Raw genomic sequence first — 19,431 nt, 5'->3', positions numbered from 1 at the left:
TCTCTTTGTTCCCGCTGACTCACCCTCCCCTTTCCATTACCTGGCCCATGGTCATCTCTCCATTCCCCTGGACTGGGTGCATTAGCCTGAGCACCTAGAGCATGCAAGGTGAGAACAGAACCAGAACAAGGCAGAATGTGCCTTTGGAGGATGAGGGCTTTGGGGACAGTGGCCACTGAGCGGCAGGGAGTGCACTCTTCATGTAAAGTCTTGAGAGTACGTGTCCGTTAAAATTCCCATAGTGTTAGAATATAAGTGTCAGTTGTGAGGTTGTGACAAGGGCTGATTCCATACATTTCCCCTGTTGGATACTGTGTTCCTTTTCATTTTAAGTCCTGAAAGGGATGCTTTTGAACAGCTGCCCTGTTCTGTTCCAGAGGTGGTTACCTTTCAGTTGTAGGTGAAATGATGTACTTTGTAGGATCAGTCAGTAAAGTTTGTAAAGTGTTGTGGGATCCTATTGGATTTAATCTGTTCATCCATCCTGCCTTCCATACTATCCAGCCAGCCAGATTATATCTACCTATCCATCCCTCTTGCCTTCCCCTCTCTCTATCTAGAGGCAGTTGTGCCAAATGGATAGACCATTGGACTGGGATTTAGGAGACCTGGGTTCTATTCCTTGGTCTGCTTAGTAACCTTGGGTAAGTCTCTGTGCCTCAATTTCACCATCTGTAAAATGGGGATCATGATATTGACCACCTTTGTAAAAGGCTTTAAGTTCTACTGATGAGCTAGGTATTATCTATCCATAGCCCTATATAAGCATAATATCAGTTTCTCTCTCCCATTGTTTTTCTTTCTTTCTTTGTCCCATCCTGTCCCCCCTAGATGTGATCTTCAAAGCAGGAAAAGAGCAGGCTGTAAACCCCTGAGCTGGATTGAATTTCTATAAGTGGAAAATTCCTTTCTGTTGAGCGTAGATTCCGGCTCAACAGGTTTTGTTCCCAGCACTACTTTTTTTGGCTGATTCAAAAACTCATCCCTAGGGCATTTGTTCAGATCACATGAGCAGATGTATAAGAATGGAACTTACCTGCTCAGGCCAGTTAGTACTTCAAGGAACTGGGAGATCCTACCAGCTGTTCCTTGGACACAGGAAGACGGAGTGGAAGAGCGGAGAGATCGTACAGCCGGATGCATTAAGGCAACAAGAACCAGCACACAGGTAGGGGTGCCGGGTGCATTACTTGGCTCTGAACCTTGGTTGCTGCTTCTAATGATTCTGCCTCCCTTTTTGCTGATGGTTCACTTGTATTTAAGGGGCCAATTCTGCTTCATACTTAAATAAACGGGAGTTCTGAGATGGAATTCAGCAGGAGATAGGTCTTTCACTTGACTGGGTTGTGGTGGGTGTGGGTGGGGAGGGCTATGGTGCAACCTCCAACCACAAACTGATTCCTGGAGGGCGTGCGGAACGGAGGTCTTTCTTTCTGGTAAAGCTGCGTTCTGCATGGATAGAAGTGCCTCTTTAAAAGTGCTGGTGTGCATGGGGTGAGGGGGCATCTAGTAGTTCATATGCCTGTGATGCGGATTCTGATGTACTGACCCGATCTTCCACTCCCATTGACTTCTGTGGGGGCTCAGCACCTTGCATGATAGGCCCCTTGATGAGATTTGACTGTGTACTCAGGGCCTGTATGCTCCGTGTGCAGGTTAATATGTGTGGAATACTGGCAGTACTTTTGATTAAGGGAGTTTCCTCATTTTTATCAGGACGCTAATAGTGCTGCATAGAGAACAGGCATCAGAGACAATCACCCCTGAACAATGCAAAGGGAGCAGATATGGACTGGTACATTGGGTCCAAACACCCCAGACACTGAGGAAATTCTAACCTCTCTGGAATGGGATGAACCAGACAACTGATTCTGAGAAATTCAGAGTCCATCACCAGGTCTGTGGCTTGGTCCTAGTTCCCTGTCTGATAATAATGCTCAGCTCTTAGAGTCAGTAGATCTCAAATTGCTTTAGAAAAGTGGCTATCATTATCCCAGTGTTATAGATGGGGAAACTGAGGCACAGACTGGGGCTGTGACTTGCTCAAAGCCACTCAGTGAGACAGGAATAGAAACCACTGGCTATGTTTCATCCAGCAGTTAAATCAGTTAAAAAAAGACTGTTAGAAGTAGCAGGGCTGTCTCAGCTCTTAGACTCCAGGAAGGATGATCTAGTGAGTAGTGCATGGATGGAGGCTGGAGACCTGGGTTTGATTTTGGTTCAGCCGCAGACTTTCTGTGTGACCCTGAGTAAGTCACTTAATTTCCCCTGTGCCTCAATTTGCCAGCTGTAAAAGGGGGTGACACTTCCCTTTTTCCCAGGGATGTTGAGAGGATGAAATCCATTGATCCTTGCGAGGTGCTCAGATACTATGGAGATAAGAGCCATATCAGACAGACAGCTAGTGGTGTCATCCCTTGAACTTTGGAAAGAATAGGTTCTGGTTCTGCTCACCCCACCTGGGGAGCAGGAGAAAATCTCCAGCACTGTCCAGAAGGGGAGGGAGAGGGTATGTTACAAAACTGAAGCCAGTGAGCCCAGGGAAAGATTTAGTAGCAAAGGCTATGAGGGCTCCTGGGCTTGTAGTCGAACAGGGAATTTTAAAAGATAATTTTAAAAGAAATATTTCAAATGCTTCAGGAGCCCTCAAATAGTGCAGATTATTCACTAAAAGGTGTAGCCAATTGTTTGACTGCACTTGCGGTTCGTTCTTAAAAATGCTCAAGAGACCAAATAACCTCACTTAGACAAATGTATTGTCTAAAGAAAAACAGTATTTTTCTTTCTCTGGGAAGCAAATTCTCACCATGTGTTCTCCTTCCACAGGAGGTGTGCTTCCAAGATAGGCATTTCAGCTAGTTGTATTTTTAGAATGGCTTCACAAATTACAACACTTTTTAACATCGCTAAAATCCAACCTACCAGTTTGGAAGAGTTGCTTAGTTTGTGGTCTTACTGTGTACTTTTCTTATCTCTGATTTGGACACTGCATTCCAAACCATTTGTGCAAGGAGGTACATCCCAACCTGTGCTCAGACACGCCATTCACGCATCTTGGCTTTCACAGACTTCCTGTTTTCTAATGCCAAAGCTTGACTTCAGCTTTGCAAAGTGTTGTGGGATACTTGACATGGGTGAGCAGAATTGTGGGGAGAGCATAATGCATTCAGTTAACATCACGTCCCAACATTTAGATATCTATATTAATAGATACCACCAGCTCAGGATTAAACAAAGACTGTGTGAATGGCTAGCCAACTACAAAAGCAGTTTCTTCTCCCTTGGTGTTCACACCTCAACTGCTAGAAGAGGGCCTTATTGATTGAACTAACCTCGTTATCTTTAGCCTGATTCTTGCCTGCATATTTATACCTGCCTCTGGAAGTTTCCACCACATGCGTCTGACGAAGTGGGTATTCACTCATGAAAGCTCCATGCTCCAAAATGTCTGTTAGTCTATAAGGTGCCACAGGACTCTGTTGCTTTTTACAGATCCAGACTAACACGGCTACCCCTCTGATATATTAATATTGTACACATAATACCTATTAATATGGCGTATACTCTGCCTAACATGTATGTATTGGCTAACAGTATTGGACCTGATCCTTATCCTGTGGGAGTCTTTTCATGGATTTCAATGGCAGCAGAAGCAGGCTAGTTTGAAGCCTATCTAACTACAAGATATTACTGTTAACCTCATCCTCCATTGCCTCCTATTGTTTGTTACACTCACTTGTCGCCCCTTGTCTTGGATTATATTGTAAGCTCTTTGGGGCAGAACCATGCCTTCCTATGAGTCTCTAGTCTAGGGGGTATAGCCCTATGGCCCTGATTTGGAATAGGCCTTATAGAACTAAAGTGGTTAATTGATGATTATTATACGTACAAAGTGCTTCCATTTTTGTGTGTGTTTGTTTTTACAAATAATAAGGCATTCAATTTAACAAATGCAGGCAGGGCCACCCGGGGGGGGCAAATGGGGCAATTTGCCCCATGCCCTGGGCCCTGCAGGGGCCCCCACTAGAGTTTTTCAGGGGCCCTGGAGTGGGGTCCTTCACTTGCTCCAGGGGCCCCGGAAAACTCTCGTGGGGCCCGGCCCCCCCGCCACTGAATTATCACCGAAGCGGGACCCAGCGCCGAAGTGCCGGGTCTTCAGCGGCAATTCATGCTCCACTTAGGAAGGAACAATCAGTTTCACACATACAGAATGGGAAGAGACTGTCTAGGAAGGAGTGTGGCAGAAAGAGATCTAGGGGTCATAGTGGACCACAAGCTAAATATGAGTCAACAGTGTGATACTGTTGCAAAAAAAGCAAACGTGATTCTGGGATGCATTAACAGGTGTGTTGTAAACAAGACACGAGAAGTCTTTCTTCCGCTCTACTCTGCGCTGGTTAGGCCTCAACTGGAGTATTGTGTCCAGTTCTGGGCACCGCATTTCAAGAAAGATGTGGAGAAATTGGAGAGGGTCCAGAGAAGAGCAACAAGAATGATTAAAGGTCTTGAGAACATGACCTATGAAGGAAGGCTGAAAGAATTGGGTTTATTTAGTTTGGAAAAGAGAAGACTGAGAGGGGACATGATAGCAGTTTTCAGGTATCTAAAAGGGTGTCATCAGGAGGAGGGAGAAAACTTGTTCACCTTAGCCTCTAATGATAGAACAAGAAGCAATGGCCTTAAACTGCAGCAAGGGAGATTTAGGTTGGACATTAGGAAAAAGTTCCTAACTGTCAGGGTAGTTAAACACTGGAATAAATTGCCTAGGGAGGTTGTGGAATCTCCATCTCTGGAGATATTTAAGAGTAGGTTAGATAAATGTCTATCAGGGATGGTCTAGACAGTATTTGGTCCTGCCATGAGGGCAGGGGACTGGACTCGATGACCTCTCGAGGTCCCTTCCAGTCCTTGAGTCTATGAATCTATGAATTCTGCGGCGGGGGCCCCCGCTGCGGGTCTGCAGGGCACTTTGGTGGCAGGTCCCGGAGCGGAAGGACTTCCGCCGTCAAATTACTGCTGAAGCAGGGGTCCCCTGCTGCCAAAGACGCCAGGGCCCCTGAATCCTCTGGGCGGCCCTGAATGCAGGACTTATCTTAAAACTATTCATTCCCTTTTTCCTCCAAAATCCAGCCAACGGTCCTGATGCGCTTTGGCTTTTGAGGCAGAGGAGATGGTTTAACATCCCCCTCCAGCTTTTCCCACTCCCAGCTCTGTCACGGGATCATAGCCATTAGGGCCAGAGAGCTTTCTGGATATGTCTACACTGCAATTAAACACCCATGGCCGGCCTGTGTCAGCAGGACTGGGTCCCAGATCTCAGACTCCAGCCCAAGCCTGAATGTCTGCACTGCCATTTTACAGCCCGAGTCAGGGACACTGGCTAGCCATGGGTGTTTAACTGTAGTGTTAACATGTCTTCTGAGTCTGTGCCTGCCTTCAGTGGGAACTGCAGGTGCTCAGTGGCCTTCAGGCGATGGCAGGGGGAAGAAGGAAAGTAGAGGGTGTTATCTAGGACATTCAGAAGCAAACTGGAAGAAGGATTCTCTTCAGAGGTAGCTCTGCTTACCCTGCTTCCATTTCCTCTGCACCTCTCTCCCCACAACTCTCTCAGCCTTTATTGCTATTGGAGACAGTTGCTTGGAAACAGAATCTTCATTTTTCTTCTTTATGTGTGAATTTAGTGCTGGGGACAGGTGTCGCAATGAGAGCCCTAGAGAACGAAGCCCTTGATTGTCCACAGAGCAGAGAGCGGGGTAAGGAGCCTCACGTGCCCACCCTGGGAATTCAGTATCCATTCAAGACTTGGCCTCAAGAAGAGGGCCAGCTAGAGTGGTCTTGATTGGGATTTAAAGGTGCGCAGCCCCCATCAGCCAGGACGAGTCACAGTAAAGGAAACCCTGCTAAGTCCCGGCTGGGTGCATGAGGGAGACTGGAGCTGGCATTGGAACACAAGCAGAGGTTTCGCAGAGGCAGCCACTCCATTATCTATGAAGCCTGTATATGAAAAAAAGGGTTGAGAGTTTCAGGCCCCAGCTAGACGGAGCCCAGGTTACAGAGTATGAGGCAGTGCTGGGTGCTCACCCCAGGAAGACACTGACTCTGAGGCCTTATATTATTATTACTGGAGCACCTGGAGGCTCCCACTGGGATCAGAGCCTTGTACATACACACGCTAAGAGACAGCCCCTTCCCTGAAGAGCTTGCAGTCTAAATAGACAAAGTGTGGGAGAAAAGCAATGTTATTATTTTTTCCTTTAACCAATGGGATTTGGCCAAGGTCACTTAAAGTGAGTCCAGAGAGTGGCAGTACCAGGAATAGAACCCAAAGCTCCAACCTGGTACCTTTCCTCTCCCCTCTCTGGGCCTCAGTTTCCCCCCGCTGTAAAAAACAAGGAGGAGGATAAGCATATTTAGCTGCCTCACAGGTGCTTTGTGTGAATTAATTCATTGCCGAGCATTGAAAAGTGTGAGGTACCACTGGCAATATTATCTTCCTATTTTTGTGCCGTTCTCCCCAGCAATAAAAAGCCCAGGGAGAAAGAAAAGCAGAGACCACGGGACGCACTATTATAAGCAGAGCAGTCTCCAAATAGAAAGCTTTTCACAGTTTTTTTATAAGACGTCAGCAGCTCTCAATACTGCATGAAGCTGTGAATACTGTATGAAGCGGCAGTTCACTGGGGAGTCAGGCCTGTAAATGTTTCATACCGGCAGCTGCAGCTCTCCCTGCAGGCTCCGAGTTTGTCATGCATGCTCAGAACAAGACCTACAGCCGCGATTTGCATGATGCTGTATAAAAAACCACTTCTTAACTGGTCATTTCAGACTCAAGCCTGCTTGCACATTGGCCTAGCATTTGGCCAATCCACTTCCCCAAGGCCACGGGTTTTTTATCTTAATACCGGAGTAACTAGGTGGAATTCTCTGGCCTATGTTATGTAGGAGGTCAGATGGTCTGTTGGTCCCTTCTGGCCTTAAACCCTAAGAATCTGTCAATGGACTTATGAAATTCCACCCCAGTATGAATGAAAGTATGAGCTACCTATTGGGTGTCAGTTGGTCAGACATGGGGAAAGTGGCAAAGTCATGAAACCTGCACTGACATAGGACCATATTCAGCCCTTGCCCTTAGTAGGTGCAAATCTGCTGAATCAGGATTAAAGCAATGACTGGATTTGACCCTGGCCTTGTGGGGTAAGGTGAAAAGTACATTAAAAAAGGGCTTTTCCTGCTACACCTCCCATCAGTGTGAAAAGCACACTCATTCTGCATACCCATTAAATGATAAACTGGTGCAAATCACCCGAATTTTGCCATTGACACCTGTGTCCTGATCAGCTCATGCCCCATGCCTCTTTAATACTATGGAAGAGGCCCCAAGCAAAGTCAGAGCCCCATTGTGCTAGGCACTGTGCATACCCATAGTGAGCATATGGAGAAGGTGGAAACTTCTGGATCATTTTTATGAAAAATATCCCCACTCACTTTTGTATTGTTGCCTCCTGGGATAGAAGGGGTTACTGTGTTTCCTGGGACAGGGAAATCAGAGATGGGTGTTGGGCACTTAGGTATGTCTGAATTGGTCAGAATGTGCTATCAAGAACTAGAGGCAAAGTGGGTGAGGTAATATCTTTTATTGAACCAATTTCTGTTGGTGAGAGAGACCAGCTTTCAAGCTGATACAGAGCTCATCTTCTGACCTGAAAGCTTTGTCTCTCTCAGACTCTCAAAAACAAAAATTGGTCCAATAAAAGATATTCCCTCCCCCACCTTGTCTCTCTAATATCTGGGGACGGACACGGCTACAACTACACTGCATGCCATAAAGAACTGGCACTGTATGAATGGTGTCATGTTGGAGACACAACGGGCTGGACGAGGGCTGGACATTAGCTTTCAATGACTGCCTGGCCGAGGGGACTTTCCACCATCCTCCTCCCACATCTGAGCCCAGGAAAGGATGGAGACCATGGGGCAGCTCACCAGACTGCAACAAGAACCGAAGTGGAGTGCAAACAGATTGGAAGGACAATGCTGCTGCCTACCTACTGAAAGGGAGATTGAATCCTGGATGCTAAAGCAAGAGAGGCAGGTTGTGCTGCCAGGGTGGACTGGCAAGTGAGCTTTGCTTTTCCACTCTAATCTAAGGATCATACAAACGGTCATGCTGGATCAGACCAATGGTCCATCTAATCCAGTAACCAGTCTCCCCAACAGTGGTTGGTGTTAGAGGGAATGACCGGAACAAGGCAATTATCAAGTGATCCATCCCCTGTTGTCCAGTCCTAGCTTCTGGCAGTCCTCTTTCCTGTATTCCAGACAACCATCTTGTTTTGAAAAGGTTCCTTTGCCTTGCTGCAAACATCTGCTGCTTTTCTAGCTCCCATGAGAGTTAAGTCTCCAAGCAGGGATTCTAGGTCTGAAGGAGCCAAAGTAAGACTCGGAGGAGCTGAAGCTGGAGATCCAGTGTCTTGGTTACAGGGCCATGGAGCTCACCCCTATGAATAACAGAGGCCCGGGGCCTAACGCTAAGACAGAGATGCTGCCAGAGAGACTGTGTGAAGCAAGGCATGCACTGTGAAAGTGTAACAAAGAGCTTACAACTAAACAGGCAAGTCAGATCCCGGGTAGGAGAGAGGAAGGATTATTACACTTCCAAGCCATTGCTGCATCTGGCCCAGATATTTCCCTGGGATAGGCACCCGCTTACTGCAGGCTGTGTATTTTTGAGTCAGGTTTTCATTCCCATGAGCCCCATGGAGCCAACGCAGGCACAGGAGAGGCAGCCAGTGCCTGTTCAGAGCTGCGCATCATCAGCATAATTGCCCATTTCCTTCCCATTGCAAAGAGTTCATCGCCTGGATTTGCAGCTCTCAGGCGGAGACAGGGGCACTAGCAGTTAGAGTATCATCCTTCCCTTTGTAACCTGAGTCAATCAGATCTGGAACCAGTGAGTGGGAATTGATTTAGCAGTTACTCCTCTGATGGAGTCTGATTGGCCTTTTCATGAGGAGCCTTGTTTTGGGGATGTTTATAGCTTGGAGGTGCTTCTGCTCTTCCAAGAGAAATGATCTTGTGCTCAGAATGGAGAATCCATAGTGACTCCAACTCCCATTCTAAGTTTCACCATCTGCCTTACCCCTACCCCACCTGCGGCTGCGATCCAGCTAAGAAGAGCACAGGCTGTGTTAATACTTGTGTGGGAGTCCTCCAAGGGAAATCTATGTGACATAGGAAGTGATGCTGGTAATTCAATAGGAGGTTCTTTGCTCAGTGCCTCAGTATTAACTGAATGTTCCAGCAGGATGTTAGTAGGTGCTGCATTTTGGATGGGACATGAAACCATGACTGATCGCTCACATTTATTCAATAGCCCATAGCACACTGTGAAAGAGTAGGAGTATTAATTCAGGTGTCCTGGCCAAATTCCAACACAGGTGATTGCATTCCATCTACTTACCATGTCTCCCCGTGCAGTTCCTATTTGCTGCAAGATTCTTCTTTGCAGTCCGTCCCAAACTGTTAAACAGCATCACCGTATACAGTGAAACAGCAGCTGCACTTCACCCTAGAGGTGGCTGTATGTCAGTAACAGGTAAACTGATCATGGTGTGCAGTTTGGCATGAAATCTTTGTAAGACTAACATGCATTCACCTGGGATGCCAGGAACAGCTGGACTAGAGCAGCTCAATGGTGTATCTAACCCAGTGTGCGGTCTCTGGGATGGAGCTTGGCATGTTGGGGGGATTCTCCCTTGGAGAGAGGCTCTTTTACCTACTTCTGACGAGGGGTGTGGCCTGGTGTTGCTGCTGCAGTTGTCCCTGGGGCTCCAGACTGGGAATATCTGACAGAGGCTGAACTGCTAATTGTTAGTAGGATCAGAACTGGTCCAAAGGCCCTAGGCATCTTATTGTATGAGTGGCTCTATATGCTCGGGGTATGGCTGGGGCTATTTTCCCTGCTCATTGTCCCAGCTGTAGTTGATAAGTTCTGGCACAGCATGGCTCTTGCACCCAGCTGACCTCATGCCCCTCTGCCCACACTGTTGTGGCACCATTTTATCTGTGAGATCAGCTCAGCTGTCCTGCTGCTCTGCAGCGCTGGCTCCGCTCTTCCTTCCATGGCACCGGTTCCATCTCCCTGGTGCCATGCCCAGCAACACAGCATCCCTTTCCCGCTCTCCTCATTCCACTTATGGCTGGGCTAGGCTCTGTGATTTTGCAAAGTGCTTTGCTTGATACTTTTATTGCCTGCTGAGCCTGAATGGATATTAAGTCTACAAAGCCATCCGTCTGAGATGCCATCTCTCTCCCCAGCCAGCCTGCTCATTCGACTATCTCCATAATGGGAGTAGACTGAATTAGTCCAGCACTGGACCAGTTCTTGTTGAAGGGGTTATTAGAGTTCATGTGAATGATTAGTGGCTGGTGCACTGTGCAAAGGGACCACAGGTGGCTTCTGCCAGGAAGAAAAGCTGGCTTCATTGAATAATAAAATCAAACCTCTTTGTGCATTTCAAGGAGTGATTTTATCCACTCTTCCCAGTAATATCCCCCACAGGATTTGGACTGTACTGGGGTTCACATCCTCTGATCTTTCCTTCTTTCTTTCCTTCTTTCTCAAAGTCAAATTCAGCCAAAACTAGCTGAGTTTCATACTAACCCATAAATCAACCTGGCTTTGCTATAAACTGCCCCCGTCTCACACAGAACTTGTCCCGCGTTTGCTGGAGACTCTCCCCAGGTTTACTTAATTCATGCCCCAGCCTTGCTTAAAACTCAGCCTCAAGCTCCATACAGTTTCCAAATCTCTGTGTCTGAAAGCATGCCTGGTGCAGCAGGTGCTTCTTTGTATCAGGGCTCCAGCTTGCCAGCCCTGCCCCTGATGTGTTTAGAAACTGTTGATATAGCAACTGAATAGAGAAAGGAGGAGAAAATACCTCTTGTGCTACCTCACTCCAGAGTTCAAATGAGGGAAACTTTAGACAAAATAAACATGCAAGTGGGCTCATTGGTCTGCTTTGAACTCTGGGGTGCTGGGTTTTGCTTAGGTCACAAACGAACTGACTGTAATGCTCTCAGCAAAAGCTGTCCAGCACATAGTGATTTGAGCAGGGGATGGGGAGTCAAGATTCCTGGGTTCTACTCCTGGCTCAGCCTTGACTTGGGCAAGTCACCTCCTCTCTCTGAGCCTCAGTTTTCCTATCTGTAAAATGGAGATAAGACTGCCCCATCTCCCTGGAAGGAAGGGTGAGGCAACCTTAATGAAAGTCTGTAAAGTGCTTTGAGATCCTCAGATGAAAGGGTAAAACAGACGAAGTTTAGAACAATGACTGGGAATAATGCTGGTCCCTCCCCATCCCCTGCTGCGGGGGTTCTTAAGAACTGCGCCATATGAAGGAATTAGGGAAGAAAGAAATGGATGTGAAGTTCAGTATCACTGAGAATTTTCCTCCCCATCACCTGAGACTGTGCAGCCCTGAGTCTTCATGTTGCTGCATTAGAACTGGATTTTAAGAAGCCCAGTTGTAATAGTCTCCTACTCAGATTTGAACCTTAGCGTTCATAAACTGAGAAGCTAACATGAAACCTCCAAGCTTAAATTACCAGCTTGGATCTGATCTCGCTGCCACCAATCAGGATTCAGGGCTCCTGATCGCCCCCGGGTCGCCCCAACCCTATCCCTGGGGGACCCCCAAGACCCAGAAACCCTGGTCTCCCTATCTCATCCGCCAGCTTCCCCCCTCCCTGGGTTAGCCTGAGCGATGCTGCTAAACTCCTTGACTGCAAACCATGAGGGCAATTTACCTCCCCTGAGGCTATGCATTCAACTGGTCAAGCAAGACAAGAGATTTTCTCTCCTTTGGACCGTAACTTTAACCAGAGAAAACAAAAACCTCAACCAGGTTTTAAAAGAAAACTTGATATAAAAGAGAGAATTACATAGAATATCAACTCTGCATTCAAGAATCAATACAGGGCTATTGCTTATAAGGAATTAGAATAAACAGTCTGATTCAAAAAATAGCCAATTAAACCCGTCCAGCAAAGTACACACATGAAATACAAACTACAATATCAACCTATTGCTTTTCCTTTGTACTCACAATTGGTAACAGCAGGTAGAAAGAAGCTTGGAGATAGAAAAAAAGTTGTTCTCTCATAGCCGACAGAACCAAAAGACACAGACTAAAGCCAAACCCCTCCAGAGGTTCCCTCCCTTGCTTTTAAAAATCCGGTTTCCTGATTGGTCCTCTGATCAGGTGTTTGGTTCCCTTTGCAGGTAAAAGAAACATTAACCATTAGCTATCTATTTATGACACCAGTATCCACCATGCAAGAGTGATGGTCTAGGATCCCCCCATCCAGGGGCTGCCTCTGCCCATGGGGAGGGAGAGGGCATCCTGCAGGAAAGCCAGGCAGGGAGGGGTTCCAGGTCAACTCATCTCACCTGCGCCTTTCCCACCTCTCCTTTCAGAGCCTGCTGAGAAGAGAAAGCGATGGAAGCCCAAGCCAAAGCCCACCACGCTGAGAAGAAGACCAAGATGTACCACAGCTCGTAAGTACCTAGCTCACTCACATTTTCCTCCTTTCTGTTTTGTAGCTGTTGCTAGACTCTGACATAGTCAGTCCAGATTTCGTCCAGTCTTATTTTCCTAGCCGGAAAGGTGTCCAGGTGTCCAGGGATTCTGCTCATTGTGTGCCATTTAATGTACCTCATGTCTGTATCTCCAGTTGCTGGAGGAAGAAGGCCCAGGTAGTTCCTGGCAGAGGGATACCCCTTGGTGATTAGCTCATAGCAAGGCTTGGAGGTGGGTAGGGAAAGTTCTATGCCCTGGGAATGCAGAAAGCTGAAATATTCCCAGCTCCATCAAGAAAGGCAAAGGTTGCTGTGAATTCAGAGTATACCCCCAAAGGAATCTGCAACACTTCACCTGCCCCCACCCCAAAGTAGATATAGTTGTATCACAACAGAGCTCAATGCCTTTTTTAAGTTTAGCTGGACATATTGCCCAGGCACCCTAGTGCCTTAAAATCCCCTGCTCTGCAGGTGAATTCCACTGAATATCTGGTATGTATGACTCTCTCCCAGCAGGATGGCCTGCACTTTAAGTTCTCCAGGACGATGTGTTGAGGGTTCCTTCATGTGGACTCATGGGAAGGCAGAGCTGTCATAAACAGATAGTTAAGGGTTAATGTCTCTTTTACCTGTAAAGGGTTAACAAACAGGGAACCAAACACCTGACCAGAGGACCAATCAGGAAACAAGATACTTTCAAAAAATTTATTTTCTTTTTTTTTTTTCGGGGGGGGGAGGGAAGCCTTTGTTTGTGTTGTTGGGTTTTGCTTTGTTCTCTCTAGCTCGAGAGTGACCACAATACTCTACAGGCTCTTAATCTTCTGTTCCAATTTGTAAGTACAAAGTAGAAAGACAGTTTAGTCTTTTTAATTGTATGTTCTGGATTTCGCATACTGCTGTATTGGCTGCTGGATTTCATTATGGGTGAAGTATTTTAAATTTATTTCTTGCTGGAGGAAAGCTTCTTTCTATTGTCAAATAAGCTGAAAAACCCTGTAATTTTACCCATCTCGCTACAGAGATAACTATTTACTTTTTTCTTATCTGTAGTAATAAATTTCTCTCACTCGTAACTACCCAGCTTAGATCTATTATACTGCCAACCAAATCAGAAACTCTGAGTGTCTGAAAACATCTGATCTCCAAAAACCTTCCCTATGGAACCAGACCACGTATCATTGAGTCTCACAACCGAGGAGATAACAATTTCAACCTCTCTTTCCCTCTCCACTATCTTTAGCGCCTGGGTACATCTAAGAAAATAGAATATTCAAGCTCTGTGAATCTAAACATAGAATTCTCCTCACCAGAGGCAATTCAGATTCAAGCTCCGTGAATCTAACACAAAAGAGGAATATTATCCTTCCCTCCCGCCACCAAAATCCCTGGTTAGTTACAGACTGCAATATTCCCTTGACCCTCAATTCAGAGAAACAAACAGGTCTTAAAAAAAGCAAAAATTTTAATAAAAAGAAAGAAAAAAAAGTAAATTATTAATCTCTTGTAACTGATGGAATATATTACAGGTTGTTTCAGCTTATTAGACAATAGAAAGAAGCTTTCTCCAGGAGAGAAAACAATTAAAAATAGACTGTTCACCTAATACACAGTAAAACTCCACCAGCCGATAATACAGTTGCAAATACAGAAAAACATATTAAAAGAGACTAAACGTCCTTCTACCTTTGTATTCACAAAATTGAACAGAAGATAGAAAGAGCTGTAGTATGATTTGTCTCTCAGAGCCTAGAGAGAACAAAGCAAAACCCAACAACCACAAACAAAGGCTTCCCTCCACCAAGATTTGAAAGTATCTTGTTTCCTGATTGGTCCTCTGGTCAGGTGTTTGGTTCCCTGTTTGTTAACCCTTTACAGGTAAAAGAGACATTAACCCTTAACTATCTGTTTATGACAAGAGCGTGGGTATGATTTGAGGGGAAATAGGATGGTGCTTCCTGGACACACACATTAATGTTACTGCTTGGGAATGCAGCCTAGCTGGGGGCTTGGCCTGGACAACAATCTCCCTATACATCAGTGCATGGTCAGCTACCCCCCTTGCTATCAGAATAGGCAGAGAACCTGTCCCTCTGACACAGCCTGTGGCAGCTCTCTGCCCTTCACTGGCAGCATCTGAACTTTACCCAGAAGGTACAGTTCTTCATGACCACACCCAGAGCTGACTCAGCTCAGCCTGTTGTGAGCTGACAGGACTTTGGCAGCTAGCACCAAGCTCTCCAGTGGAAGAGGAGCTGAACTTTGTTGACACCCCACCAGGCCCAGGCCACAGCAGGTGAGGGACATACGGAGGCTGGAGGAAGATTATTTATCAGTGACATGAATTTCTTTGGGAAGTCACTGCACATATCGCTGGGCAGGGACTCCATGAGGCTTCTGGGTAACAGAGAATGCAGCACTGGGTCTGGGTAGAGGCCTGAGATTCTGGACAACAGAGAATGTGGGGCTGGGGTTGGGGCTGGGTAGGGGGCTGGAGGGTTTCTGGGTCCAAGAGATGGTCACAGTATACAAGCCTAGACAGAGACAATTGTTCCAAGAAGGGCACTTCTGGAAGCTGGTAGCAAAGCTGGCTGTTTGCCCTCTCCGCCTTCCTGACATCCTTTCATTTGCCTGTTCATACCCTTTCTGCACACAACGCCCCAGCTTGACCTGTGGTTGCTGTGATGGGTGGACAAAAAGCCCAGTGTGTGTATTTGGGTTTGGAGCTATTTGACTGGGAGCGAAAATGATTATAAAGCAGGGCAGATGGAAGCCTTTTGGGAAGAGTTCAAGAGGCTTATATCAGAGAGAGACACTGGCACACAGAGTAATCTGCATTTTAATTACAGCTGTGATAAAACAGCAGACAGGGACGGGAGAGGATGCTGCTGTTTCTGCTTTGCATTGGATCCAGCTACTGACTTACAGCTGGAGTTCCAAGGGCAGCTTAGGCTCATGCTTGGCTGTTCTCTCTCAGCTCAGCCAGAGATTTCTTTGTCTGAGGCTGTGATGAGACTGTAAGAGGGGCTGGGGCTTCTGGTGACCTAGGCTTGTGATCAGATTGTGGTCTCAATCAGTCTTCCAGGAAGGGACAAGGGGGAAAGAGGAAAAAGCTCATGTTCCTGCCCCATCAGCTAGGCAGTGTCTACATTTTACATACAAACGGGCTGGGTAATGATTTGGGATGGAAGAAATCCATGTACTGAGGCTCAGGAATTCAAATGTCTGTCAGAAATAGATGGATCAATAGAGCTTTAGACCTTCTGAATGGAAATGAACTATCTGCAGATTCTCTCTCACACACACATGCCTGTCCGGGATGGTCTAGGTCAGGATACTTAATGCTGCTTCAGCATGGAAGGTTAGACTAGGTGACCTCTTGAGGTCTCTCCCAGCCTTACATTTCTATGAATCTCTCCATCTGTCAGTCTGTCATCGTAGGTATTCCTCTGTCCATCCATCACCACAGATATTCATCCATCCATCAATCACCATAGGTACTTTTCTATCCATCCATCCCTTTTTCTCTCTTTGCTTTCATACTGCTCTCTTTGTGGTATCACACTGAGCACCTCATCATAACTATCTTAGCCCCTACTGGCCATTCACTGAGAATTACGGGACTGACTTAACCAGCCATATGCACTGCAGCTGTAGCCAGGGAGCGGGGAAAGGTGGATCCTCTAGAACAGAATCTGGACCTTACATTTGGAGTACAGCTGAGATGAGAACCCCCAATGAGACAACATTCCTGGACTATACCCTACAGCCTCTCCTGTTGGAAGACATTACCAGAGGAATACCTGTGGACTTCTCTAGAGTCAGTACTCTGCCTCTGTTCCATACAGCACCTCCTGTTGAGGGACTGGAGTAGCTAATAACTTCTACCCCATTCCCTACAATATTTCCTCCTTAGAGAGGCTAGGTCTGGAATAACTGAATTCCCCTCCATGTGACATCTTTCCCTATGGTACTATCTACTGGGAGAAGCAGGGACTTGAGTAGCTATGGGCTTCCCCACAGTCAGCATTCCTGGGCTAGTCCCTGCAGCACCTCCCACTTGGCCTCCCCCATAGTAGCTAATGCTCTGGCAACATTCCCTGAAGAGCCTGGTAGAAGAGATTGAGCCCAGAGCACCTAGAAGCTGCCCTGGGGCCAGCACTCCAGCATCGTTTCCTGTAGCACTTCCTGTTGGAAGAAGCTGGGAACGGAATAGCTGTGAGCTCATCCAGAGCCGGCATTCTTTCGCCAGTATCTGCTGGCTGGACCTTGCCTTGCTCCTACACCATTCCCAGGGGCACCTCCTGTTGGGAGAAACTCAGACTGGAGTAGCTGCAGGAATGTGCTTGTTTGAGCTGTTTTTCAGTGCCAGCGTACAGCCTGGAGGTTTGGACCAAACACCAGAATTGTGCTTTTGTCTTGCTTCAGACGGCGGGGAGTCACTCAGGAATTAAACTGATCGTAAAGCTGCCAGGAACTTTTATGCCACAATTAAGCACCTGCTACGACAGAGCAAATAAGCCAAATCATGCGGCTGGCAAGTGAGCTTTACGTGTTCCTTCCCCGTGACCCACTCGAAGACGGAAGCTAAAAGCTGCAGCTCAGCAGCTTGCAGTTTTCATTCCAGCCCAATGCAGGGAAATTAATAGCTTTCCCCAAGAAGTCGACAGCCTCATTGCTAGCTTCCAGGGTCCCTGTGGAATACGGAGACTCACCAGGGAGAAGCATATGCCAGACTTAAAAAACAAAAGGACCCCCCCAGACAAGTACTCCAGATTCCTTCTGCTATGGAGAGAGAGATTCCTGTCTTACGAGTTAGGTGAGGAACGGCATGGGGCAGATGAGCAATGGTGCTGAGGAGAGGGTGGGGGAGGGAGGGCCATTCTGGCACCGTTACATTAGGAGCTGCTGGATGTCTGTGTGACTGGACTGCAAAGGTGCGAGGTGAGGTAGATGCTAGAGTGCTGACGCTGGCTGACGCCGCATTGCATCAATGCCAGACCTTTGAGTGGTTCTGAGGGATCGTGGCTGGCCAGATCCAATCCTAACGGGAAGGGAACAGGAGCCGGGGTTATTTTGGTTAGGCACAGGGGAGGTGGCGGGGGGCGGGGGGTGAGAAGCCTTGACAAGGACAATGAGGCATCAGATGATCTGGATATGCTGGGGCACAGCAGCTGGTCTGGGCTGTGGGGAAGCAAAGCTGCTTCTCATTGGTCAGGCCGCAGAGATGATTTAGAGTTTTTAGTCTCCCTGCTCTGTCCTTGGGTTGTGAGCTTGGTTGTAAGGCAGCAATCGGGGGCAGCGCTGAGGGGCTGGGGGGAGCTGGGCTGAGGGGAGGGACCACAGAGATGAGTCTGAGGCGGAGGCAGTGGAGAGGTGTGAGACGGGTGCACCAGAGCCCTCGTGGAGTGGGAAGATCATGGGGTGGGTGGAGCTGGGAGTGAGCAGATCTGTGAGAAGGGGCCAGGGAGCTGGGTCAGTGAAAGGGGGCAACTCACCTTGGTAGGTGCTGGTGGGGCTGAGTGACCAGAGGTGCCTGTTTGACAGCCCTGAAGGCTGTCGTAAAGATTCATAGCTTCCAAGGCCAGAAGGAACCATTAGATCACCTAGTCTGACCTCCTGCGTAACCCAGGATGGAGAATTCCTCCCACTACCCCTGTAGAGACAGATTTCCGCATACCTCCTCAAGCCACACCTCCAGGTCGGAGGAGAGTTCAGTCTGTCACCTGTCCCATCCCTGTAAAGATCTCTATCCCAATGCGGCTCCCTTGAGCCATCCAGAAACTCCTGCTAGTGACTGGGTGAGGGGTCTCCCTATCAGAGCTGCCCCTCTCCCTATCAATGCAGCATCCTTCACCAGGCCCCCATGGGATGCTCTGCCAGTGGCAGTCCAGCCTGCAAAGTATACTTCTGAGGGTATTCTGCACCAAAACATTTAAAATTATGCACCAAAAAATGTAAAATTCTGCACACAATATTTTAAAATTCTGAAAAAATCTGCTAATTCTATTTGTCGATAAATAAATGTGGAGGCTCCAGCATGGCAGTGGGGAGCACAGGCCACCGACTGCACAGAGGTAGGAGATCACCCTGCGCCCCCTCTCCTCCAGATATGGACTCGGTGGTAAAGTTGCACCCAACCCTGACACAGCACAAGGACCAGGACTGTCCCAGAAACACCCCGGGGCCCTGCCCCTCCGTGCCAAGCACAGTAGATATAGGCAGGCAGGCTCAGCCCAGCAGGATCCAGGTATGGATGGGCTTAGTGTGGGAAGATCCAGGTGTGGGGTGATAGGGTTCTGGGTGGGGCAATCTGGGTGCGAGCAGCGTGATGTGGGGTCCGGGTGCAAGGGAAATCTGGATGAACAGGGGCTCATTGTGGGGAGGAGGGGGTTCTGGGTGCAGTTAAAGGTGGTTGGGGGGGTCCAGGTGCTGGCTTGATGAAGTATGGGTCTGGGTGCTGGCTTGGTGCAGTTCAGTGGGGTGGGAATCTGAGTGCGGAGACTAGTCAGGATGGTCCAGGTGCAGGTGGGGTGGGGCTTCTTGGGGTGGAGATTTGAGTGCAGGGGGCAGTCTGGATGCAGGGATGGGGCCCAGATGCAGGGAGTGGGGCTTGGTGGAGGGGATCTAGGTGCATGGGGGCTCTGTGTGCAGAGGGTGAGGCTTGTCAGGGTGTGGGTTTGGGTTCAGGGAGGTCAGTGGAGGGGTTCTGGGGGCAGAGAGTGAGGTTTGGTGGGACAATCTGGGTATGAAGTGGGTCCGGATGCACAGGCGTTGGGAGGATGTGGGAGCAGCTCCCCATACAGTGATCCCCTCCCCTCCACAGCTGAGAAGCGATGGGGGCAGGAAGTGGG

At 47.9% G+C, this 19,431-nt stretch overlaps 1 protein-coding gene across 3 annotated transcripts in view; it reads left to right on the top strand.

Annotated features, from left to right (window-relative positions):
- Nucleotides 1-12,478: 12,478 nt before the first annotated feature.
- RHOBTB2 (Rho related BTB domain containing 2) overlaps nucleotides 12,479-19,431 on the top strand; it is a 24,534-nt gene continuing 17,581 nt past the window's right edge. The window contains exon 1 of one of the 3 annotated variants that reach the window (XM_032800858.2): nucleotides 12,479-12,559. In XM_032800858.2, the coding sequence (XP_032656749.1) occupies nucleotides 12,501-12,559 (59 nt within the window). In that variant the 5' untranslated portion in view covers nucleotides 12,479-12,500. Of the gene's footprint in view, nucleotides 12,560-14,810; nucleotides 14,874-16,687; nucleotides 17,397-19,431 lie in introns of those variants that run through there. The other 2 variants (XM_032800863.2, XM_032800861.2) reach the window with 2 other exon arrangements.

This window comes from Chelonoidis abingdonii, chromosome 2, assembly GCF_003597395.2.
Source record: "Chelonoidis abingdonii isolate Lonesome George chromosome 2, CheloAbing_2.0, whole genome shotgun sequence".
In the NCBI taxonomy this organism is placed as follows: domain Eukaryota; kingdom Metazoa; phylum Chordata; order Testudines; family Testudinidae; genus Chelonoidis; species Chelonoidis abingdonii.
Note: the sequence above shows the minus strand (reverse complement) of the source record. Positions and strands in the feature narration are given on the sequence as shown.